We start from the raw sequence: 20,668 nt of genomic DNA on the forward strand, positions 1-20,668 counted from the left end.
TTCTGGAATTCATCCCTTCTACCACTCCTCTAGCTCAGGATCTTCTTACCTCTCGGATCTTCTCCTTACTAAATCCATCCTCAAGCTGCATCTCCCTGTTCTCCAGCAAGTTGTTCAAAACCGGCAGAACATTCCTCTCCGCCTTTTCCAAGCCTTCTAGGATGAGTGCTCTACCTTCTGTGGCTGCACGAACTGCTCCTTAAGGTAGTGTTTATGTCTATCACAATATAGCATTTATCGTTCCAATACTTACTCTGATACCAGTTGCCTGACACGTGATATTCTTGCAACACTGAACTGGTTGTGATTTCCCCATGCTTAAACATACCACACTGCTTAACTAGAAAAAATGTGTTCTATACCGATCCCCTTTGCTTAAAATTTAATTTTCCCTATCGCAATTAGCCCTCAACCAATCTGAAAAATTAGCCTCCAAACAATCCTTCAGATGAAGCGAGGAAAAAGACTATCTCTGTGGTTTTTTTTTTAAGAGACTAAATATCCAAAAAATGTCTCAAATAGCAAAGCACTGACTTTCCAACTTGGGGTGGGGGGTGGCGGGGACACAGAAAACAGGCACTGCTTAAGCAAGTCTCCTTTTAACAAGCTGCTGAATTTTGCATTGTATTACAGAATTCATTTCAAATATCTATGTACTAATCATAAGAAATTAACGTCTATGAAAACTACAAGTAAGACTTATTGTATTTTAAAAGTAAGATCAAATCATGAATAAATCTGACCATCTTGTGGCAGCAGCTTTATTTTTTAAAATGCATGGACAGAAGTGACTTAGTAGCTCCTAAAGAACCTAAAAAAAAAAAAAATCTTATTTTTGCTAGTTGATAAAAGGGCAAATCCATAGAAATGGCTTCCAGAACATTAAAAATAACACATAAACTACTTCTGATAAAAATTCATGTTTCAGCTAAGGCCTCAATTAAGCTTTCTTTCAGAAGAATCTATTTACTCCCAGAAAACACAGCTCCTAATAAAAAGAAACTCAGCTATATCTCAATCTAAGAAAAAAGAAAGAAATTAAGTTATCACAACTTGTGTCAATACTGTATTTAAGAAGCTAATAAACTTTTTATCAATCTTAGTTTTAAAACAGACTAAATACTGTATTTAACGTTTAAACACTTCATAGAGATGAAAACACATGTTCTCAGAGACAAAACTAGAAATATGTAAATCAAAATTTAGTGGTTTCCCAACTGCAGGTTAGGGAAGAAAAAGTCTTGACGACATAGGACAAGAACAGGCACAGCAGATCTGCTTTTATTTACTCCAGGAGACTTTGGTCAGGTATGCACTGCACCTTTCCAGAGGAAAGGTGGAATAAACTACAGAGAGATCAGAAGGAAAGCACAAAGGAATCCTTTCATCCACCCTCATAGAGGTGTGGACTAAGTTGCTTTAGTGGTGCCCAACTCTTTGTGGAGGTAGGTGCTGTGATCGTAACTTGAAAAAGTAGTAATGGATGGAAAAAGGCCTCTTGAAAACCTGATAAGTGCCACACCTCTTCTCCAGAGTAAAATGCACACAGCTATCTGTATATAATAGAGACCTCAAGTTAAGAACTTCTAACTCGGAAAAAATGGTACAAACACAAAGTCACAAGTTGGCACACACTGTAGTAATAATTGCTGAAGCCAGAATCATCAATGAATGGTAAAATTAGTGGGTAAGAGTATGATGAAAAACAGGATATTTGCAAAAGCTCAAAACTATCTCCCTTCACAAGGTATTTTTAAGTGACAAAGGGAAAAAATAACACAACAGTGAAGGAACCTGGCAGATACAACCTTAACCAAGTGCTCAGTTAATACACAGTAATGACATGGGTCAGGCTCCCCAGGTGGTACCAGCAGTAAAATGCCTGCCTGCCAGTGCAGGAGACATAAGAGATGAAGGTTCAGTCCCTGGGTCAGGAAGATCCCCTGGAGGAGGGCATGGCAACCCACTCCAGTATTCTTGCCTGGAGAATCCCCATGGACAGAGGAGCCTGGCGGGCTACTATCAAGTTGCAAAGAGTTGGACAGGACTGAAGCGACTTAGCACGCATGCAATGAGCTGTATCAATTTCAAGCACTAAGCTTCTTATATGAAGCTCCCCCAAAGGCCACATCTCTTCTACTGCATTGCTACATTTTTAAAATGTACATGATCTTGATCAAATCATGAGCAAACATCAGACAAACCATACTTAGCAACATTCTACAAAATAACTGGCCATGAAGAAGACAAGGGAGCGATCGGGTACTATAATGGGAGGTGGAGCTGGGGACAGTGTAGCAGAAGTCATCTTTTTTTAACGATGCAAATACTTGAGCATGTTTCTATGATGAGGAGGAGCAGCTTTGTCTTTGACTAAGTGTCACTCCTCCTTCTCTTCCAAGGCTAACTCTGTACTCTGAGCTTAGTGGCATTCTCTCTTCCTTCCTCCAAAATCTTCCATCAACTCTCTCTCTCAGTTGTGTCTGACTCTTTGTGACCCCATGGACTAAGGAGTCCACTAGGCTCCTCTGTCCATGGAGTTTTTCAGGCAAGAATACTGGAGTGGGTTGCCATTTCCCCCTCCAGGGGATCTTCCCAACTCAGGGATCAAACCTGCATCTCTTGCATCTCCGGAATCGGCAGGCAGGTTCTCCACCACTGGCGCCACCCAGGAAGCCCTCCATCAACTATACCATACCTTTGCGTTTTCACATTCCTTCTCTTCTACACATACGTCTGTACTTTAAGAAACTCTACAGTCTTCCGAGCCTCTTAATATACTCTCATTTTCCTCTCCTTTATTTACAAGCTTCCACCGGGCAGCTGGTGGGATCTTTGTTCCCCGGCCTTCAGCAGTGCAAAGCACCAAGTCCTAACTTCTGGACTGCCAGGGAATTTCCTATTTTCAAGCCTCTTGAAAACAGTCCACATACTGACTGCCTCTAATAAGCTTCCATCACCCTCATTTTACTGAAACTGCTCACTTGAAAACACCAAAAATCAAAATGCCACAAATCAAGCTTTTTCTTGATCGTCGTGTTCTCCTTCCCTTCAGCCCTCTTCCACTGGTTCTCTCTTGTGAGCTGAAGCAAAAAAAGTGAAAAGGTGTCTTCCCTGGTGGATCAAATGGTAAAAAACCTGCCTGCAACGCAGGAGACCCCAGTTCAATCCTCTGACCCACTCCTGTGATTTACCATCTAGAAATATGTACCAGGTTGGTTTCCCCACTTCAGTGGGGAATTCCTATGGACAAAGGAGCCTAGCGGGGTACAGTCCATGGGGTCACAAAGAGTCAGACACGACTGAGCAACCTCCACTTTCTCATGTAACTGTTTCATCTTCCGAGTAGGATTCTTAGGCCTTTAAGGGGTGAGAACTCTGTTTTTTGTCATATTGGTGCAAAACTGGCTCACAGCAGGCTTTTAGTGTTTATGGAATAAAAATGTAACCATTCAGTTAAAAGATGTTGCTATGTGAGTTTATAAAGAATTTTTATATGAAGAATAATACTTATCTATGCTTACACTTGATATGAAAACAGAACTGAACAAGTTTAACTGTCAGCATGAGAGATTTAGTCTACATGTTTCAAAATGTTTCTATATAGATTTTAAAATAAAATAATTGTGGTATAACTTTTCTAATCATTTTTAAAAAACAAAGAAGGGAACAGCATATATGTATTTTACATGGGATGAATACTGGTGATCACTCCTCAGTGTAGAAATTAGATCAAGATCACCCATAAGGATCTCTTCCTGCCCTTCAAGCTATTGAATTTCCAGAGACCTGATTTCTCAAATAGAAATCAGAAAAAATGCATAAAGATCCTTCTGGACAAAACCATCCCATATAGCAGCTTTAACAACCTAGTACATGGACACAAAGTATTTCAAGATAAAAGCAGCTGCATGACCTAAAATCAAAAACTGTCTAAGCCCTGTTCTAGATTTGCCTCTGATTTGATGAACGACCTGAGGCAAACAATTAATCTGGATGTCTGTGTCCTCATTTACTAAATGAGAACATCCTCAAGGGGTGCTGTACGATGTCACTATTTATGAATCAAAGCAGTACTAGAAAAAAACTTAAAGCTGTCAAGCCTATTAAAATGTCAATTATTATTAATATAACCATGATCTAATGAAAATAGATTCTAAAGAGTTTCAGACACTCAAATGGCTACAGTGTAATGTCACTGAGGAATTCAAAGGGGAAAAAAAAAATTCTGTTTCGACTTCTTTATTTAAAATGATCAAAATAGAATCAGACTGATTTTTGGTTGCTCTGCTACCTGGTGTGGATGATTAAGGTTACTCACATTCCTCTGTAAGCCCCCATTTCTCTCTAAAGCTATACTAGTGATGGTGCTTATCTCAAAGATTATGATAAAGGTTAAGGAAGATAACCTCTGACACCCAGCAAACCTGAGGAAAAAAAAAATTATGGGGCTTCCCTGGTGGTCCAGTGGTTAAAAATCTGTCTTGCCGTGCAAGAGACACCGGTTTAATCCCTGGTCTGGGAAGATCCCACGTGCCGCAGAGCAGCAAAGCCCATGCGCCACAACTACAGAAGCCTGTGCACACCAGAGCCCGTGCACCCCAACAAGAGAAGCGACCACAACGAGAAGACCATGTAATCGCAACCAACAGCAGACTGTGCTCTGCGAAACTAGAGAAATTCTGCATGCGGCAATGAACACCCAGCCAAAATAAAAAAATAAATAAATAAACCTTTTAGAATTTTCATGTTACTTTCTTTTAAAAAAAATTAGCTGTTATTATTACAAATACTACTATCCTGTAGTAGTTGTTGTCATTGTCATTATCAACATCAGCAGCAGCAGCATCTTCATGATCATCACTGCTTTTTCAAGAGAAGTAGCATATGGAAAATCCCACGGACGAGGAGCCTGGTGGGCTGCAGTCTCTGGGGTCGCTAAGAGTCAGACATGAGTGAGCGACTTCATTTTCATCTTTCACTTTCATGCATTGGAGAAGGACATGGCAACCCACTCCAGTGTTCTTGCCTGGAGAATCCCAGGGATGGAGGAGCCTGGTGGGCTGTGGTCTATGGGGTCGCACAGAGTCTGACACGACTGACGCGACTTAGCAGCAGCAGCAGCAGCATATAAGAGAAAGAAGCTAAACTTAAGAACTGGACAAATCCTGGTTCAAATTCTACCACTGCTTTGTTTATCATACAACTGGTAAGACTCTTAACTTCACCTATAAGGTGTGGAAGCCAACTCCATCCTAAGGATGTTTTGAGGATTAAATGCAGTCATATAAAAAGTGCCTAGCACAACAGTAGTCTCCTCAATGAAAGTTATTTTTATCTCCCTTGATTCTTCTTAACTGAATTTAAATAAATCTGTCCAACAGTTAACATACACATAGATAAGAGTTGGCCTGAGCAAGATGGCAATATGGTAAGAGGCCAAGGCCTGAGTTCTGATTAATACAGCTGCTGCTGCTGCTAAGTCACTTCAGTCGTGTCCGACTCTGTGCGATCCCATAGACGGCAGCCCACCAGGTCCTCCGCCCTGGGATTCTCCAGGCAAGAACACTGGAGTGGGTTGCCATGTCCTTCTCCCATGCATGAAAGTGAAAAGCGAAAGTGAAGTCGCTCACTCATGTCTGACTCTTAGCAACCCCATGGACTGCAGCCTACCAGGCTCCTCCCTCCATGGGATTTTCCAGGCAAGAGTACTGGAGTGGGGTGCCATTGCCTTCTCCAGACTAATACAGAGGTCAGAGTAAACACAGACCTTCTCCAACTGTGCAAGTGACAATTAGGACATACGGACAGAGGAGCCTGGTGGGCTACAGTCCATGGGGTCGCAAAGAGTCAGACATGACTGAGCGTGAGATGAGACAAGAACAAGACAGCCACAAAGGATTTGGAGCAGATACCAGAATTCAATTATTCTCAAAAAGCAAGCAACTGTTTTCCCCTATTTGCTAAAATAAGTAAAAGGTAATTATATAAGATAAAAATCTCATTTTTTGATCAATAGCACTGTTATTTAATATATTACGAGTTACTTTTGGTGACCTGTAATATTTAAGCAGTGTATTAATGGAGTTAATCCTTACTTTTTCTATGATTAAAAGAGAATCAAGAATTATTCAAAACAGAGGAGAATACATTAAAATATTATATAATTGTTTAAAGTGCATTTCATATGTAACATGAAATATGCATAGTTTATTAAGGAACTTGACATTATCGTGTCAAAGTAACAAGATTCTAATGTGATGAGTTGATGGCTTAGAAAAAGGTAAAAAAAAATCATTTGAAGTTCCCCATCCTGGCTTTCTACTCCCCCAGTTATGGCTATATAGAGTGTCTCCCATCAGCCAGACATAAAAACCTAATCAAAAGTTATTTGTAATATTTGAGAAATGCAAGCAATGCATAATGACTTAAAAGTCTTCCTTTCTAGCTCTTTGGAGTCACAGGACAATAAGCAGAATTCATGATAAGAATGTCAAGTAAAGTAAGAAAAAAAAAGTAGAGTAATAGGTTTTTGAAGGGTTAGAATATCAAAAATATCAGCTTTTTTGGGTTATTTTATCTTCTAAGACAAATGAAAGTTTATGTGGTAGTAAAAAAAATCTTAAACTTTTTATTCTCCATAAGTGTTATATCAGCCATATACATTTTCACATTTCTGTTCTTTAGCTTATTTTTCTTTTCAAAAAGTTCCTATAATCCATTCAGCAAAGGATTTGCATTAAAAATATCTGTTACCTTCACATTAACAAGTGAGTATGTTATAGTATTTACATAAACAAACATGGTGTAAACATCAACATTTTCTTGGCAGATCGTAATTATTTCATCAGTATCTCTCTCCTTTTCCATATCCACTCAATTTGTTGACATCTTACAGAAGCAATAATCAATAAAAATAAAAATGATTTAACTTAGTTAGTACTTCTTAAAACGAATTAAAGTCTATCGATTTGGCAAAGTACATACATGGAAATAAATACTCAATACTGACAATCCATGAGACAATTACTCGGTGCATACGGATGACAGCATGAGTCGGAACACACGTGGAAAGCAATTTTGTGACATATGTATATTAAGACTCTTGAAAATGTCTAGACTCTTTAATTATACTTCCAGCATTCAAGTTTTAAAAAATCATCCAAGATAATAAGATCTAAGTGGAGAGATATTCACCTCGAGTTATTTATAACAGTGAAATCTAACAGTTATATAATAATTATATGAGTGAGATTTATAACAGTGAAAACTTAGACAAAACCTGAATGATCAATAATATGGAAATGTTGATAAAATGGGAATGTTAAATAAATAATGTCATATCTATTTGATGAAATACTGTACAGACACTAAACGTTTTAAGAAAAGCAACCTGTAAAACTTTATATGCATGGTATATCATCTTCGTAAAAATTACTATACGTGATTAAATAGATATGAACATAGGCATGATGGGTTTCCAAGGTGTTACTAGTGTAAAGAATCTGCCTGGCAATAAAGGAGACATGGGTTCGATCCCTGGGTCAGGAAGACTACTGGAAAGGAAATGGCAACCCACTCCAGTATTCTTGCCTGGGGAATCCCATGGGCTGTGGAGCATGGCAGGCTACATACAGTCCATGGGGTCACAAAGAGTCAGACACAACTTAGTAACTGTTTTTAGGTGCCAGAGATAAGCAAAATAGTTACATTCTAGTGGAGAAGACAGACAATAAACATGAAAACAAGGAAATTAATTAGGCAAATTCAGAGAGCGACAGGTGCTCTGAAGATTACCTTATGTATATCACAGCAGGGTTCATGTGGAAAGGGTTTAAGTGTGACGAGTGACTATAGAGTATTCTGAGAGTTCATCAGCAGAATGATGAGGTGGCAGGAACATACAGATCTGGGAGAAGGTCATTTCAAGCAGAGGCAATAACAAGTACAAAGGTTCTGGGGCTGGAAAGAACTTGGTCTATTTTTAAGAGGACAAGGTCCCTGTGGCTGGACTCTTGCAAGCAAGGAAAAGAAGAAAGGAGCAGAGGTTGACAACGTTGGGTCCTGTAGAGTGTGGTGGCCATGTTCAAGGCCACGTTCATGGATTTTATTCTGGGTGTGACAGGACCAAACTGCTTTACGCAAGGAACTGATAGCATCTGGTTATGAACAAACAATAAGGAATATTAACTGCCAGGAAGAGAGAGAGAAGAGAAAATATGAAACTCAGATAAAATCTCAATAGGCAGTCTGAAGCAACTTAGAGAAAGGACTAACGTCCTTATGTCTTCATCACAGACTCTGAAGGTGCCAATGTATTACAGCATCGTAAAAGGCTGATGCTTATCATAATCAGTTGGATTAATAAAAAAGAAAAAACATGAAAGTATAGAATACTACCATACATATTTATAGCACGTTAAATATTTTATAAGTGGTAACTAAATAAAGTAAGTAAATGTCGCTCAGTCGTGTCCGACTCTTTGTGACCCCATGGACTGTAGCCTACCAGGTTCCTCCGTCCATGGGATTTTCCAGGCAAGAATACTGGAGTGGGATGCCATTTCCTTCTCCAGGAGATCTTCCCAACCCAGGGATCAAACTCAGGTCTCCCACATTGTAGGCAGACACTTTACCATCTGAGCCACCGGGGATATAAATTGAAAATTTGCTTTCTAGAATGGTAGGGAGAATACAATGTCAGAGTTTCATCTGAACAATTTATATTATGCTTCAAGAAATAAATCTTTAGCTAACCAATACATTTGGTTACCTAAAGCAACTCAATTTCTGAGATTTCTGCATAGCCAGTTTTAAACTGTCTTTAAAATAATAAGCATACAAAAACATCCTTTTCTGTTTCTTATTATCTGCATTGCAACAATCTTCCAAATACAAAATTCACTCAAAAATATGTTTTTAAATCCATGCTCTGTCAAACAAAGTCAGTTCTCTTATTGTCATTTAAATATGACAGAGAAGAAGCAAGCATGGTATTTTTTTCCCACTTATAATCAGAAATAAACTGAGTCTTTGGAATTATGTAAATAAAATGGATTTCTTTAAATGTACTCATGTGCTTCATCCACAAAGGATTACGTTTTTAATAGCTGGAAATCTAAAATACTCAGATTCTCCCACTGTAGAATGCTAAGTTTGATCACCATTGTTTAAGATAATGACTGACAAATCATTGCACTTTAAGTACAGCTTTCTTTCTGTAACTAGATCGTGATCTACGTGACAATGTGAACATTTTGGTCTCCAAAAATTCCTTCACTCGGTGTTTCTTAAAATTTCACTCTTTTACTTATAAAGTAATAGTGTGTACTCCTGGGAAAGCTTCAAATTTAAAGAACTATGAAGTTTATTCCTTGCCCTGCCCCAGATGCCTGATCATACCTCCACAGAGGTAAACTCTGTTAACTGATTCTTGTGTTTCCTTCTGGAAATTTTCAATGTGTAAACAAATATTTATGTATTTTTTTCTTGTTTTTTAAATCACAAATGGGATCATATTATATATACTGTCTTGCAACTTCAATTAATATATTCTGGACTTCTATCAACTTATAAATATTCATCTCACTTTTTTTAATGGTGACAGATAATTCTAGCTACCATGATTCATTTAATTAGTCTCTTAAACATACATCATTATAGTTTTCACAAAGTTTTATGTGATTTATCAAACAATGCTACAATAAACAGCCTAGTATATATGTTCATATATGTTATTTAACTTATATGCAGAGTACATCATGAGAAACACTGGGCTGGAGGAAGCACAAGCTGGAATCAAGATTGCCAGGAGAAATATCAATAACCTCAGATATGCAGATAACACCACCCTTATGGCAGAAAGTGAAGAAGAACTAAAGAGCCTCTTGATGAAAGTAAAAGAGGAGAGTGAAAAAGTTGGCTTAAAGTTGGACATTCAGAAAACTAAGATCATGGCATCTGGTCCCATCACTTCATGACAAATAGATGGGGAAACAGTGGAAACTGTGGCTGACTTTATTTTTCTGGGCTCCAGAATCACTGCAGATGGTGATTGCAGCCATGAAATTAAAAGACGCTTGCTCCTCGGAAGGAAAGTTATGACCAACCTAGACAGCATATTAAAAAGCAGAGACACTACTTTGCAAAAAAGGTCCATCTAGTCAAGGCTATGGGTTTTCCAGTAGTCATGTATGGATGTGAGAGTTGGGCTATAAAGAAAGCTGAGTGCTGAAGAATTGATGCTTTTGAACTGTGGTATTGGAGAAGACTCTTGAGAGTCGCTTGGACTGCAAGGAAATCCAACCAGTCCATCCTAAAGGAGATCAGTCCTGGGTGTTCATTGGCGGAACTGATGTTGAAGCTGAAACTCCAATACTTTGGCCACCTAATGTGGAGAGCTGACTCATTTGAAAAGACCCTGATGCTGGGGAAGATTGAGGGCAGGAGGAGAAGGGGATGACAGAGAATGAGATGGTTGGATGGCATCACTGACACAATGGACATGGGTTTGGGTGGACTCCGGGAGTTGGTGATGGACAGGGAGGCCTGGTGTACTGCAGCTCATGGGGTCGCAAAGAGGTGGACATGACTGAGTGACAGAACTGAACTGATATATGTTTTCATGTTTTGTGTGAATAATATTGGAAAGAAAAATTGCTAGAAATATTACTGTTGGATACAAATGTGTTTAATTTTTTTCTTTTGATAGATAATCACCAAATTTTCCTTTATAATTATATGAATCCATGGTCCCATTAACAGCAATGCTGATTCCTCATCCCTTCTTCCTCAACAATGAACATTAGCAAATTCTGAGAGGTGAAAGAAAACAGCAGTTCACTACTGTTTTAATGTTCATTTTTATAAACAAGAAGTTCAAGCACCTTGTCATGAATTTATTGAATGTCTGAATCTTTTCTCTATGAAATGCTTGAAGTCTCTGCCCTTTATTCTCAGGCATTCCTAACAATGTTCAATATTTTAAATAAAATATTTGAAGAAATGTACAAGCTTTATTATAGGGGTTTCCAGGGGCTCAGTGGTAAAGAGTCTGTTCAGTGGTTAAGAATCTGCCTGCCAGTGTAGCAGACACAGGAGACATGGGTTTGATCCCTGGATCATGAAGATCCCTGGGAGAAGGAAATGGCAAACCACTTCAATTCTTGCCTGGAAAATTTCATGGACAGATGAGCCAGACCGGCTTCAGTCCATGGGATCGCAAGGAGTCTGACATGACTGAGTATGCATGCACCCACAAGCTTCAATATAATATCCAAAAAACATTATTTTAATTGATAATCTGCATCTAAGAACTCTCTTCAAAAAGCTGTAGTTCCTGGAATTATGAATTTAACTTTACTATGCTCAATATACCTGTGTGTACTTCACCTTTAGATTGAGAACATTTTAGTAAATGTGCTAGAGAATTTGCTATATTGAAATCTCAACTCGTTTTTTTTTAAACTCAGATTTTTATAGGCAGTTAATAGGAAGCAACTGGAAATTAAGAAATCAACATATGAATCTTTAGTTAACATTTTAGAACCACTTGTTTCAACTATGGTTTCTTATTTCGTAGTAAACTAACAAGGCATTTCCAAGAAGAGGGAAACCAAAAACCTAAATTAAATCTGTCTAGAGAGGGCATGGTCCATTTGTTTTTCGCTAGTACGTGAGCTACTCTTTTTCTACTTTAAAAATCAATTTCTTAAAGACTGAGAGTAAATAGTCACACATTGGAGTGTGATAAGCACTTGCCTGATCGATGTAAAAAGCCGTGCCTGCACGGATCTCTCGCCGCTGTTTGAGGTCAGTTTCAGTGGTGTCTCTTGATAAGGCAATGTATTCAACCTCCCTTTTGGTCAGCTCCTGAAGAGAATGAAATGGTCCCAAGATAAAAATCAAGTTTCTAAGATAAAATCAAATTCCCAACATATGCTTTGGGGCCAGGTATTCTGACAATGTCACTCTACAGAAGAGCATTTTATTAATAAATGTAATTCTAGGTGAAAGCCTTGTGAGCCTCAGCTTTAAGAAAAATGTAACAAATTAACGTTAATCAAAATATGTATCTCTTCTCAGAACTTTTACTGTACTCAGTAATCAATAGCTTAATTACTGACTACTTAGGCAATAATAATCAAAATGTGATCTTATAAATCTTAATATATCCTGTAGAGTTCTTTTCAAATATCAAGAGTAATAACTTGGCTATTAACTTGATTTTCACATAAATGACAGTCATCTCTGTAAATAGTGTTCATCTTTTGTTAAGGGTGCTTTAAATTGATTTACTCTATAAACCAATGATTACCTACCATGTATACGTTAAGCATTTAACAAGTGTGAAAATAAGGTAAATATCAATAACTGGTTCAACAAAAAAAGAGACAATACAGAACTAATTAGGAAGGGAAAAGGAGAGGAAAGATGAAAAGGAGGAAGGGGGAATGGAGGTTATTATTTTACATAGAAAAAAACCATTTGGTTTGAAGAAGAAACCACCCAGAATCCGTTTCTCTTAGAATAATTAATCTATCCCTAAATTCCTTTTTCCTTATATGTAACAAGGTGTATAAGGTTCTTAACATTATCCTTGGTTTTACAACGCTGAATTTAAAACAATGACATTCTCCAATCCAATAAGGCATGTAATATGTTTTTATTAAACAGGAAGAACAAATTAATTTACTGGAGGAGTACAAAGAAAAAAGTTTAATGAGTATGCCATTAATGGTGAAAGGGGATTTTTTTTTAATTGACCTTATGTGCAAGTGATGTTGATAAAAATACATTATTATTGTCACTTATTCTTTTAAAATGTGCCTGTTCCCGTGCACCCATAACTTTTGGAATATGTGGAAAGAAGGGGAAAGTTTTAAAAAGAGAAAATGTACACCAAAGTGGTAAAGATGTGCTGATACCAAATGATGTTTCTCTAAATGAGCCGTCTGTGAGAGCACAATTCTGGAGTAAAGTAGCAGGCTCTCCTTCTGGCTCCTGGAACATCTTGCAGCGCCTTCCTGTCTTGTTTCACTGACGACTGACTGTGATCTCCCTCGCTGGAAATCCCTGACACTCACAGTGGTTGACCAAATGCTGTATGCCTCTTACTATTAAACTGTATCACAGTAGCACCCTGAATGTCACACAGAGGTTGTTATCCTTGGTCCTGACAGTTTCCTGGGACTTTTCATCAACCAAGACAAGACCAAGGTCTCCTCAGCTGTTGCTCCACAGAAGTGGCACCCACAAGCTCACAAACAGCACCTGGGGCAGCAGATAGGGACAGCAGCAGAGGTCTGTTATTTTAAACTGTCTACAAAACTCCTATTATATGAGTGAAATATGAAATAAACACAAGTATTCAGTTATTTCTGTTTAATTTCTCATTGATTCAACAGGCTTGCCCCCAAATTTCTGCCTTTAGAGATGTCATCTACACTGGCTACTGAACCAATCCATTGTTCTATATCTGGTTCCAGCTGCTGCTTTTTGACCTGCATCCAGGTTTCGCAGGAGGCAGATACGGTGATCTGGTATTCCCATCTCTTCAAGAATTTTCCAGTTTTTTGTGATCCACACAGTCAAAGGCTTTAGAAAAGACCTGATGCTGGGAAAAGATTGAAGGCAGGAGAAGGGGACGACAGAGGATGAGATGGTTGGATGGCATCACTGACTCGATGCACATGAGTTTGAGCGAGCTCCAGGAGATGGTGAAGGACAAGGAAGCCTGGTGTGCTGCAGTCCATGGGGTTGCAGACTTGGACACAACTGAGTGACTGAACAACACCACGCTGGCTACTACTACACAAAAAGACTTTAAATACACTGGCAATAGTACCCACTACAGAATTTGCAAGGCAGCTTAGGCTAGCAAGTTTTCTTACATGTATTTTCAAATCCTGAAGCTGTCTCAGCTCTGACAATTTAAAGTTTGGTGGTGGTTGTTTTTTTAAGATACAAGGTTTATACTTATAAACTTGAATTGCGTTTTTCAGCCAACAGGATTCCTATACTCTCCTAGCCTGGCTACTCCACATTTCTAACAAGCTTCAAAGACTTGTCAGAAACAAAATCAAAGTGAGATATTGTTGCTTTTGAAATTGTGCAGGTAGTATGCACAATTTAAAACTAAAGAGGTTCTAGACCTGGGAATCTCAGTGGCTGACTCTGCATTCTTAGACAAGACAACTACACTTTTGCACTGTGTATTAATAAAGTGAGGATAACAATACGATGGCACACTGTACTTCACAGACTGATTCTAGGGAACAAACAGGGATATGAAATTTATGGGCTAAACAGAGTTAGGTTCTGTTCATGGTATTTTCATCGTTACAGCCCTACATAATTTAGAAAGTACCAAGATAAACTCACCACTAAAATAAGAGTACATTAAGCATATTTCAATAAATTAGAAATCGATGATTTAGTATCAAATAACAAAAGGAACCTTTAAGTAAGGTTTTTCTCTTCATCCTAAAAATTATCTTTGGAACAGACCAACTTCATCTGAGAGGGTTCATCTTTCAATCATTACAGCAATGCCTATTAATGCTGACAAAGTAATACAAAAAAGTCTTCCAAAATTTTTTTTTTCAGTTGAGATTTGAATATTTGACTATTTCAGCTCAACTCAGAGAACTGCAAACATTTCAGAGGATATTGTATCAGAAAGGAAAAGCAATATGAGATCTGAAGTCTAGCTCCATCATTGCCTTGCTGGATAAAGCCTGAGTGAGTTATCTAATCTCTGTGAACTTGTTTTCTCATCTATTTAAAGAAAAAAAAAAGAGTGCACATAACACATAAGAGAGATTCTGTAATCCTTAGGCTCCCTTTAGAGACCATATAACATCAAAAGTCAGAAGAATTATTGGGCTTTTCAAAACGTGGACTAAAGATAAAAGAATGTTTCTTGAGAATAAAACTACACTGTGTTTTCTAATCTCAGAGTTGCTGATACTGTTTGCAACGACTCATTACTTGAATTTAGATGGATCTCTTTCCTACTAGAAGTAGAGGGTTTTCTACTTGGAACAAACATTTGCTAAAGCTATGAAAGGCAAACGTACATTGACTTCCCGAATAATTTATTCCAAATGCTTTATAAACAAATCACCCCTCCATGTCAACATTTTTAAAGGAAGGACTAAACCTGAGATTTCTGTAAATTCTTAATTTATTTCACAAAACAGTTTGTCAAAGTTAAGACCTTCAGGAATCCACAAGAATTCATTGCTTACCAGGTACTGCATAGCAATAGAGCGTCGAAGAGGCCCAGGAGGTCCTATTAGAAAGACGTCTTGCCCCAAAAGATCCTTCTGCATTATCCATCTTAGATGTTGAATTACTGATTGAGCCAGAGAGTCTGAGACTTTAAAGAAAAAAAGGTAAAATAAAATGCAAATCAGACTACTAGATAGAACATAAACCTCCAAGCAACCAATGCAGACAGTATATTAAGTTAAAAATGTGTATACAATGTACTGCTGCTACAGCTAAGTCACTTCAGTCGTGTCCGACTCTGTGCGATCCCATAGACGGCAGCCCACCAGGCTCCCCTGTCCCTGGGATTCTCCAGGCAAGAACACTGGAGTGGGTTGCCATTTCCTTCTCCAATGCATGCAAGTGAAAGGAGAAAGTGAAGTCGCTCAGTCGTATCCGACTCTTAGAGACCCCATGGACTGCAGCCTTCCAGACTCCTCCGTCCATAGGATTTTCCAGGCAAGAGTACTGGAGTGGGGTGCCACTGCCTTCTCCAATACAATGTACATGTGTGTATGTGTATATATGCGCATATATGCACATACACACATGCATATATACGTTCATACCTACATCTGCTGAATTTTCACACTGTTTTACAATAAAACATTATCTAATGTTAAAACAGGGTTTATTACATCACGAAGAGTCACATAATCCCACACTTAAAAGCTAATAAGAAGCGGGAATTCCCTGGGGGGGGTGGGTGTCCAGTGGCTAAGGCTTGGGCTTTCACTGCCATGGACCTGGCTCAGACCACTAGTCGGGAAAATAAAATCCCACAAGCCATGCGGTAAGGCCAAAAAAAGAAGCTTAGAAGAATGCTTGAACAGGTATCTGTGTTACTGAAGGAACAAAAGGGTTTTATAAGTGTGATAAGAACGGCTACTACCATTACTTTGTCACAGTGTTACAGCCCAACTCTTTTGTTCTGAAAGGGGATAAGACCAAATCATCTCAGACAACTTATGAGCATCATAACCTTGAAAAAAACGTTAAACTATGACTTACGTTGGCACTGGATTGTGAGACCTCTCAAACTTCACAGTTAGGATGTCTGATGTAGATTTAGATTACGCCTTTAAAATTTACATCTATTCAACACCAACTCTTCTGGGAACAGAAGACTCCTCTGTATAACATCATTCTAAGTCTACTACATATATATTTATTTATTTATTTAATTTTGGGGCACATGGCATTTGGGGATCTTAGTTCCCCAACCAGGGACTCAACCTGTGCACCCTGCATTGGGAGTGCTGAATCTTAACCACTGGGCTGGTAGGGAAGGCCCTAGTAAAAAGTGAAAGTGTTAGTCACTCAGCCACGTCTGACTCTCTGTGACCCCATGGACTACTCACCAGGCTCCTCTGTCTATGGGATTCTCCAGGCAAGAATACTGGTGTGGGTTGCCATTCCCTTCTCTAGTGGATCTTCCTGACCCAGGAATCGACCCCAGACCTCCTGCGTTGTAGGTGGATTCCTTACCTTCTGAGCTACAAAGGAAGTCCCTAAGTCTACTATTAAATCATCCATGAACACACTCATTTTTTGACTAAACATTTTTTAAATGTTTGTATTAATACAATTCATTTGTATTTACTCACTTATATATCACCCAGTGATTGAACATGTGTTCTCCTAGGAATTCAAGAAAAACTCTCCTCCTTACACATCAAAACACGATATAGAATACTCATAGCAGCGTGGCTCAACATAAAACTGAAGATAGGAGATGGATAAAAAGCACACAGAGGAATATTATATGACCAAAAAAATAACAGAATGAACCCCCATTACTTCCAACAACGTTTAACTCTTAAAAGAGAAAAAAACTGTCACAAACTAAATCATGTATTAGTGATTAATATCACTATCTTGATGAGTACATGCTAAATCGCTTCAGTCATGTCCAACTGTTTGCGACCCTATGGACTGGAGCCCGTCAGGCTCCTCTTTTCATGGGATTCTCCAGGCAAGAATACTGGAGTGAGTTGCAATGTCCTCCTCCAGGGGACCTTCCTGATCCACTGGTTGAACCTGCTCTTCCTGCAGTTTGTGCTCGGCAGGCGGGTTCTTTACCGCTGAGCCACCGTGGAAGCCCCACCACCTTGGTAAAGCTCAAAAAACTAGTAAATGGAATTTTTTACAAACACATGCACATGTGATAAAACAGTGCTTGAAAAAGCAAAAAAAACCCAGAGAATGATAAATTCAGAATATCTGGAAAGAAATCAGAGAGATACTTGTGGACAACTTCAAAGATAATTATAATATTCTAGTTTTAAATTAGATGTGGGTACAGTGTTTGCTTTACTATTACGTTGCATTTTGTACACAGACACACACAATGCAGATATGTACACAGATGCACCAACATATGTACATGTGCATACACACGTGTATGAGTGCATGGGCTTCCCAGGTGGCACAGAAGTAAAGAACGCGCCTGCCAGTGCAGGAGGCACAAGAGACGCAGGTTCGATCCCTGGGATGCGAAGATCCCCCGAGGAGGAAATGGCAACCCACTCCAGTATTCTTGCCTAGGAAATCCCGTGGACAGAGAAGCCTAGCGGGCTACAGTTGCTGGGGTCACAAAGAGTCGGATACAAACGAGCAGTTCAGCACAGCCCAGCATCTGTGTATGCATATAAAAAACATAGTCTTTCGTATGTGTTGAATATTCCTATTCCCGTTAAACTTTAATCATCCAGGAAGGTCATGAAAGAATTCAAAAATCAAACTAAGAACATCTGCCTAGGACTAAAGCTGTGTTTCCCTCCACGGTCCCCACCAACAGCATAATCTTGCTAGGGTGATTGCCCCTACTCTCCCACAAAAAGTTAATATTTAATCATTAGAAAAAATGTATGGCAAAACCAATACAATATTGTAAAGTAATTAACTTCCAATTAAAATAAATTTATATTAAAAAATAAAAATAAATAAATAAACAGTTTTAAAAAGAAAAAAAATATAGATAAATTCCTGATTTTCTTAATCATGGTGGGAAGATTAAGGAAAGGTATTGGGCAGACTGCTTGGTGTATCACATACTGAGGCCACACTAAAGCAATTTATAATTTCCACAAAGCAAGTGCTTCTAAGGTGTGAAAATCAGGAGACTCAACACCCAAGTGGAGGTGCTTGGCTTCCCTCATATCCTCTGTGAAGCCTCTACACCATGCATGGGGCCAACACTTGGTTCCTGGAGGACATGAGAACAGTTCTTAACTATGGGTATTATTAAGCTGGCCAAAAAGCTATCAGGTTTCCATACCATCTTATGGAAAACCCAAATCAACGTTTTGGCCAACCCAGTACCATAGCCTGTTCAGTTCAGTTCAGTTCAGTCGCTCAGTCGTGTCCGACTCTTTGCGACCCCATGAATCGCAGCACACCAGTCCTCCCTGTCCATCACCAACTCCCAGAGTTCACTCAGACTCACGTCCATCGAGTCAGTGATGCCATCCAGCCATCTCATCCTGTCATCCCCTTCTCCTCCTGCCCCAAATCCCTCCCAGCATCAGTCTTTATGGGATTCTCTGCATTAATAGATATTATTACAATATACCTGTATATTAAAATTTCACAGAACTGGGGAGAGACAATCAGGGAAAAATGTCCTTAAGTGTGCAATAATGAAAAACACATTGAAAAACATTGCCCTAAGACCCGCACCTTTGAGAATCTCTCAAGGAGCTCTGCGATGCTAGGAAGCAATTCACCTGCATCTTTTTCTTAGCTGTCAGATGTACACTATTGTTCTTTCCTACTACAGGCTTAAATCATGATAATATATGGTCTACTCTTTCTTATTGCAAGACAGGTCCATCTGCCTGCTATGTAAGGAAGAAATAAAATAAGAGCTAAGAAGCTCTCATTTCTCAGTAAAATGACACAGAGTTCTCTATGCTGCAGATCTACTACCCTTCCTTACTTGGTGTTAAATATGTAATTAAAAATGTAAACACTTTGCGGTTTTTCTTTACATTTTTCCAAACCTCAGTTTACTCTGGCCTCAGGCCTTCTCCACACTGTTCTTATGGTTTTATGCTGCTTCTGTGTATTCACCTTTGGCAATGTGCCTGACCTTCCATTACCTGGACTTGTCTATTTAAACTATGAAATTTCCAAAGTTCTGTAAGGGAAAGCCAGGTTGGTCTCTTCAGCTTCCTCCCACCTTTTATAACTATTTATAACTATTCATAATGACAGAGTCTCAATATCGTTCCACTCTATTTTCAATGCCATGATCTTGGAACTCATATTTATTTTCAAGACTTTTTTTTCTTGTTTAATCGAAGGCTTCATTTCCTAATCCCGTGTGAGGTTTCTCCCCCTGCAAGTTGTCAGTATCAACAAGTACTGAAGTTTAGGAATAATTTATCTTTTTCTTAGCAAACTGAAGAAGCATCAGTTATAGCAACAGAGCAGTGTGTACACCAACATATCTTCTTAAGTGGGAAGAGAAAGGCACGGAGGTGAAGGTATTTAGAACCAGATCCCAGGAATTGTATAGAGCTTTGAGTAGGTTTAGGGCTTTCTGGTGGCTCAGATGGCAAAGAATACGCCTGCAATGCAGGTGACCCAGGTTCGATCCTTGGGTTGGGAAGATCCCCTGGAGAAGGAAATGGCAACCCACTCCAGTATTCTTGCCTGGAGAATCCCATGGACACAGAAGCCTGGTGGGCTACAGTCTATGGGGCCACAAAGAGTCAAACATGACTGAGCGACTGACACTTTCCCACACTCTGAGTATGTTCATGGGAGTGTCTTCCACTTAGCATGATCCTTGTTTGTTGAGAAGAGTCACTGGCCAGAGGCATACCTGATAGTTCTCAGTCATCCCCTCCTCTGCCCTTAACACTCAACACTGACTGTCAACCAGAAGCAGTACTGCCCCATCTCCACGCGTTCCAGAGCATCTGGAAATGTCTGCCATTTACATTTCAACTCTACAGAGGTTTCTTCATATGAATAAGCACCTTCTGAACCCTCCGGCTGGCCTTGCAGTCTGTGCTATACTGTCACAAAGACCTTTTCCCTTCTTTTGTCTTACTTTAGTATAGTAAAGAGCTGCTTGATGAGGGTGAAAGAAGAGAGTGAAAACACTGGCTTGAAGCTCAACACTAAAAAAACTAAGATCATGGCATCCAGTTCCATCACTTCATGGCACATAGGAGATGAAGAAGTGTTAGCAGTGGCTGATTTTCTTTTCTTGGGCTCCAAAACCACTGTGGATGGTGACTGCAGCCATGAAACTAAAATATCCTTGCTTCTTGGAAGGAAAGCAATGACCAATCTAGACAGCAGCTTAAAAAGTAGAGAATCACTTTGCCAACAAAGGACCATTAGTCAAAGTTATGATTTCTCTAGTAGTCATGTACAGATG

General features: G+C 39.0%; 1 protein-coding gene across 3 annotated transcripts in view; it reads right to left on the bottom strand.

The window, feature by feature from the left end:
* The window catches only part of VWA8 (von Willebrand factor A domain containing 8), a 383,224-nt gene that overhangs the window by 327,230 nt on the left and 35,326 nt on the right, over positions 1-20,668 (bottom strand). For all 3 annotated transcript variants that reach the window (XR_011259328.1, XM_069601241.1, XM_069601243.1), the window contains exons 3-4: positions 15,252-15,382; positions 11,761-11,871 (exon numbers count right to left, since the gene is read on the bottom strand). Coding sequence is in view for 2 of the 3 variants with exons in the window: in XM_069601241.1 (XP_069457342.1) it covers positions 11,761-11,871; positions 15,252-15,382 (242 nt within the window). In the remaining variant the exon portion in view is untranslated. The remainder of the gene's footprint in view (positions 1-11,760; positions 11,872-15,251; positions 15,383-20,668) is intronic.

The sequence above is a fragment of the Ovis canadensis genome, chromosome 10, assembly GCF_042477335.2.
Source record: "Ovis canadensis isolate MfBH-ARS-UI-01 breed Bighorn chromosome 10, ARS-UI_OviCan_v2, whole genome shotgun sequence".
NCBI classification, from domain to species: domain Eukaryota; kingdom Metazoa; phylum Chordata; class Mammalia; order Artiodactyla; family Bovidae; genus Ovis; species Ovis canadensis.